The 5881-nt window shown below is 41.9% G+C and overlaps 1 protein-coding gene across 1 annotated transcript; it reads right to left on the reverse strand.

The window, feature by feature from the left end:
- Nucleotides 1-1102: 1102 nt before the first annotated feature.
- Nucleotides 1103-5665, reverse strand: LOC147605070 (12-oxophytodienoate reductase 2-like). The gene is made up of 4 exons (XM_086794279.1): nucleotides 5590-5665; nucleotides 5164-5342; nucleotides 4961-5121; nucleotides 1103-1193 (listed from the first exon to the last, which is right to left on the reverse strand). The coding sequence occupies exons 1-4, from the start codon at nucleotides 5663-5665 to the stop codon at nucleotides 1103-1105; spliced, it is 507 nt and encodes a 168-aa protein (XP_086650405.1).
- Between the last annotated feature and the right edge of the window lie 216 nt (nucleotides 5666-5881).

Raw genomic sequence — 5881 nt, forward strand, 5'->3', positions numbered from 1 at the left:
AGACGTGGCCAGGTGTGAATGGATAGGAGGGTATGAAAGGCTTAAGGCTAGAAGAGAATATGAATACAAAAATAGAGTGTTTTAAACCTTAAACTTTTTTATTTCTCTTGTAGCGATGGTCTCCTTCTCCCTTCTGTTGGCGGCCCTAGCTCTACTAGAGCAATGAAGGCTGTTAGTCGTGTTGCTACTTCTTGTGTAATACTCACAATACGTTGTTGCAGCTCACGGAATGAATGAACATTGTTAGCTGTGCTAGTTAACTTGTTGCACTAGTTTGAGCCTCAGAGGGTGTTTGTTGTGATGGCTGTGCTGCGTAGGTTTCTGTTAGAGCCTTTCAAAGAACTAGACTTGCAAAGAGAACTGCACAGAGCCTCAGAGAGAGGCGATGAAGCCCACTGCGTTTTTTTTTTCTTCCTCCTTTTTTTCTTTTGTTCTCACCCTACTAGAGAGCAGCGCAGAAAGACTTCCCGTGGGTCGTTTCCATCATTCAAACCTCCCTCACATAGTGTCTACCCTTCTCTCTTCATCCGCCTGCCACGATGAGAGTGAGAGAGAGAGAGAGAGAGAGAGAATGTAGCGCTCTGTCCTGCGACGTTTGGGTAAGCTACGCGTCCAATGCTCGACCCCTACTGAAGCAGGAAGTTAATCTTCGGCTGGTGCGCGCTTTGATAAGCTACGCGTCCAATGCACGACCCCTACTGAAGCAGTGCAGGAAGTTAATCTTTGGCTGATATTACGCTTGCACGTGCTTCGTTGCATCAGCAACTAGCTGATGGCATACGTCGTGTGCTACTGCCGTGGACGTTGCTTGGACGCGTTTGCCTGATGCTGCTGTCGTGGTCGTTGCTACCGTGGACGCTGCTTGGACGCTTGTTGTTCTGAGGTGGTCGCTTGTTAGCTACCAATTGGGAGGTGTTACACTATAGAGAGTGCGTTGTAACACTGTAGAAAGTGCATACTCTGTAGAAGAGCTAGGTGTACTCTACAAAAGAGCTTGGAGAGTGGGTAGCGAATGACACGAGCGAACAAGGGATCAAGAACGAGTTGAGGCCACCCAGTGTACTCTGCCCAAGCATTGTTCCTACCATTTCTACAACGCAGCTCAGCCCGTGCCCTCAGCAAGCGCCTTAGCAAGATCTTCTCTGAGTTGTGCCTCCCTCTTTAAGCTATGTTCATAATCTCGCTCGGCGTTGCTGCACTACACTGCAAATGATTGCAAGCATACCTCCTTGCTTTACTTGTCGAGAAGAGCAAGTTGCTTCCATTTTTTGATGATTACCACAGAGTTCTGTTGCTATCTCCGAAAACTCCCACATTGTGCGCCACATGTTTGTTGTATTGCGTCAGATGATGAAAAGCTGTGTTAAGCTGAGGTGGAGATTAAGGACTGTTCTTGTTCCTTGTTTGTTTCGTGCAATGAACACTACGTCTAGGCCTGCGAATAATGGTGAAACGTTGAATTGAAATGCTGCCTTACTTCAATTGAAGAAAGACTTTGTTGCCCCTTGTGTAGAGCTGCTCTGTATTTGCTTTCCCAGCTCTGATGATGACCTTAGCATAACCTAACTGCAGCTCTCACAGATGGAAGAATTCCCTATCCAAATGAAGTTGAAGGGCCTTAATGCTTTCTGAGACAATTTTTTTTCTCAACACTTTTTTGTTATCTTCTTTTGAAATACATCAAATTTGATCAAACTTAACCGAGAATGCATAATATTGCATTGCATACATCAATGTTGTATGAAACTTACTCCAATGGTGCTTCTCTAAGAGTTGTTGTATCTCAATGAAGAGACTATGTGAGCCTACTCCTGTTATCAAGAGCTTCTTGGTTGTTTGTGATGATGTTAGGCTTTGTCGATGTTGATCAAGACCCTTTAATGCTCCCTTGGCAAGCTAGGTTAGAAGACCCCTCCTATGTTGTCCAGATTTTTGTAAATCCTTGAAGGCTCTTAACCAATCAATGGTTGGTAATCTCTCCCAACAGCCAATACCACTCAAGCCTTATGGTGTAGAGTGTACTCGATAGTGCCAATGGTCTGGGTTCAACTCCTAATGAGACTTTCTTGATTACCAGCAAATAGTTGCAACAATATTAGACCTCATAAAGCAGCAATCTTTGTTGTGGAAGTGTGTTTAGCATCAATCATTAATCTATGATAAGGCCTTCCTTTTAGACAATTTTGAATTTATTTTTACATACTTTTTTGCTCGAGAATTGCATCTTTTCATTACTATACTTTGTAATTCACTGTCCTTGAAGCTTTCACAATTTGTTTGCAATTGTTTTGAAATCTTTGTCAAAAGTTGCCAAGATACACTTAATCTTTTACCAAACATCACTATCTTTCAATTTGTTGACTGTTGAGCAAGCCATAGTTGTACGACAAGAAACATGACATGAAGTTAAGTTTGTACACTTACTTAAAGATTTGTTGAAAACTTTATTAATCTTGATCTACACTTAAATCTATCCAAAACTGCTATGAATCTATACTCAACATAGTACTTTGCAACTCGAAAACCGTAATTTGAGAACTCTGTATAGTAATCTAAAAATTCTGCACAGAATCCTTGATTTTCTACACCATAATCTTGTTCTTACAATGCTTGCAGCAATCTTGATTTTTTACACCACAATGTTCTTCTTGCACCAAGAACTCAAGATTCGAGAATCTAGGGTTTGATCTTGAAGAAATTAGGTCTTAAAGATTATTATTTGAAACTATACTATCCCTAAGCAAGATAGTGGAAGAAAATCACTCAATATTGGTTACTTAAATCTCTACAAACCCTAATTTTGATAATAAAAAAATTTTTAAGAAATCAAAATCAAGAGTTCAAGAAATCAATCAGTGAAGTGGATTAGGGTTTTAAAAATAATAATTAATATAAATTTAAAAATAATTAACACAAGTTTGATTGCTAATCTTCTCAAACAAGAAAATAGCAAATCTAAAAACTGTGTAAAAATAAATACCGAAAATGCTTAACACTAATCTTGATCAAGAAAATGCATTTCAAAAAATTGAGTTGACAGTAGTCCGAAGATGGTTAATCTCCTAATTAAAGCATTAAGATCTAAGCTTAGAGCTCTTATAGTAATGAAAGAAAACAGCATCTAGATTAGCCTTGGATTAATCTAATTAGCCCAAATTAAGATGATTAGCCTATGTTTAGAGAGAGAAGAGAGTAATTGACTTCTATTATGACTCTGGTTATCAAAAGGCACAATGCCTATGAGCCCTATGCCTAATATAGCCCAAAGCCCTCCAAAAGTACACATATAAAATGACCCTAATATCTAGATTAGCCTTGGATTAACCTAATTAGCATAGATTAAGATGATTAGCCTAGGTTTAAAGAGAGAAAAGGGTAATTGACTTGTACTATGACTCTGGTTATCAAAAGGTATAATGCCTATGAGCCCTATGCCTAATATAGCCCAAAGCCCCCCAAAAGTGCACATGTAAAATGACCCTAAGCCCAAGTGCCTAGGCCCCATCCCCCATGTGCATGTACAATCAAATCTCCTTCATTACAGTAGTACCCTTGAATTAAAAGATTCAAAATTTTGAAGTTATAGTTATGAAACTGATCAACTTATGCACTTTTTTACATAAAAACGGATTGAGCTTGAAGGTTCTCCTTTTTTTCACTGGCTAGAAAAAAAGTTTATTTCTAATACTGGGGTGCACCGTGTGTGCAGGGGTGGGCCCTATGTGTGGGTGTTGCTTAGTATTACCCTAAAACGAAGATTGAAGGTGTTTTTCCCATTGTGATAGGATCCCACAACAACAATGTGTAATATCTTGATAATGCATACAATACAAAAAGGAGACCCTTCAAAGTTGTCCCCAAGGCGGTAGCCTAGTGGATAAGACTTTAGACTTCCTATGGGAGGTTTTGGGTTTAAATCTTCTTGGAGACATCTTATACTAAAGGTGTAATCGTGTGCAAGTGGGCACGTAGGCAAGTGGGCACGTAGGCAACCATCCACACACCTTAGGCCATCTTATACTAAAGGTGTAATCGTGTGCAAGTGGGATAGGCAACCATCCACACACCTTAGGCCATCATCGTTTGATCATCATGGCGCTTGCTTCCACCTTCTTCTTTGGCGATCCTATGGCAACAACAGTGTGCAATGATTGCCCTTCAAGCTTATGCTCTGGATTAGGGATGATGGTTGCCATGGACATCAAAGATCGTGACTCAGCTTGCGATGCCTAGCTCTACCAAAACTGTCCAGGGTATTCACTCCAATCGGCCGAGCGGCTAACTTGTGGGGTTTGTCTCATGGCTTGTCCAATGCCTATAAAGTGGCCAATATTTGGAAGAGTGGTCCTCAGGTGTGTGTGGGGTTAGGATGGTGTGTGTGTGTAGCTAGGTGAAATTCTTGTGTGACTAGGAATGGAATAAGACCTCATGAAAAAAAAAACCTTTTAAAGCCCCCCCCTTCCCCTCCCCCCTACCCCCCCCACCAAAAAAAACAAGCACATTATAACAAATAGATTCTGTAGGTATTATTCCAAGATACCCTTCCACCCAAGCAAAATACTATTATCCCTTGGGCCAGGACAAAGCAACAGTGGGCAATAGTACCCAAAGACAACAGCTCGTTATAAAAGCAAATGACAAAAAAGCAGCCTATATAGCATAGATAGATGGCCTCCATAACATACATCAAGTTGATCTTGTATAGATTTGAGTCTCTTTTTCAAAGACTTACAATGGGATGTATGAAATGACCAATTTGACTGTTACAATATGACCTAGAGCTTGGACGTTTGTTCCCCTTCTTCAAGGAAGGGATCGTCTGGACTGGATCTTGAGTATAGAAAGTCTCCCTTGTATACTTGGTAAGGGGAGCATTGAGCTCAAATCTTCTAGGTGAGTCCGGGTTTGACAGAAACCAGCGTCCAAAGACCACCAGATCTCCACCTCCTGATTGAATCACCTCATTGTTGCCACAGTGTCACGGGTATATGCTCGGGCAACCAATCGCTGGGGCCCAATTTCTTGGGCGACAGCTTCCACAACTTCGAGTGCGAATCTGCACCTATTCTCCAAAGAGCCACCGTATTCATCCGTCCTACCATTGACACCGTCCTTCATGAACTGGACGCTTAAGAGAGGCCTTTTGACCACCATCAATTAGTCTCCCCTGCTGCAGAGGCTTGGGCAGTTTGTACCTGTGTCGGAAACCCTGCCAACATGCCAGATTTGAAGGAAGAAAATGCCCCCTTTGTCATGAACAGCCTGCACAATGGGCTTCCATGCCTCTACCTGCTCATCAGTCCATACTCCAGGAGCATTCGGATACCTGCTCCACCACCAAGCTTATGGTCCTTCATTGCCATCATTACAACCCACTAATGCAGCGTATTGCTAGGTCTTGATCACCGACCATACATAATTCACCATCATCACAACTCGACACGAATGGGTTTCATGGCTCGAGCAAGTCCCATTACACAAAGCTTGATCTCAAGTACTTGTCTACTAAATGTAAAGTTCACCCCCTACATGCAGTATACAGAGAAGCTAGGGTGATATGGAAAAAGACCTCAAAAAGAACAGCATTACCTGTGGGAGAGCTGGAAAGGCCCCAAGCGGTAAGGAGTGAGGAGGGGGATGGTGGCAGCTGCTTGCTGGTTTTCATCTAAGCTATGGCCTCGCTCCGGCACCCATGAAGGACATTTTAGAGAGAGGAGAGAGAGAGAACAATCAAAAGTTGAAAGAAGTGAAAGCACAGACATGATAATGCCGAGATTAAAGGACTGATTAGAGTGTGTAGAGTCAGATTAAGAAGCTGATAAGCAACAACAGGGGAGAATGCGGTGAGCGCTTTCAACAGCAGCTGCTGCGCACAAGTCCG

This window comes from Cibotium barometz, chromosome 60, assembly GCF_041138505.1.
Source record: "Cibotium barometz isolate CiBa-2024 chromosome 60, ASM4113850v1, whole genome shotgun sequence".
Taxonomy (NCBI): Eukaryota; Viridiplantae; Streptophyta; class Polypodiopsida; order Cyatheales; family Cibotiaceae; genus Cibotium; species Cibotium barometz.

Bases quoted from the DNA above. Each gene is read 5' to 3' on its own strand.
- LOC147605070 (XM_086794279.1), bottom strand. From the start codon at position 5,665: ATGAAAACCAGCAAGCAGCTGCCACCATCCCCCTCCTCACTCCTTACC. The intron at 5,122-5,163 runs GACTAATTGATG...TTAAGCGTCCAG, and splicing joins CAAGCCTCTGCAGCAGGGGA to TTCATGAAGGACGGTGTCAA. The intron at 1,194-4,960 runs GTGATTCAATCA...AGTGTAGTGCAG, and splicing joins GACACTGTGGCAACAATGAG to CAACGCCGAGCGAGATTATG.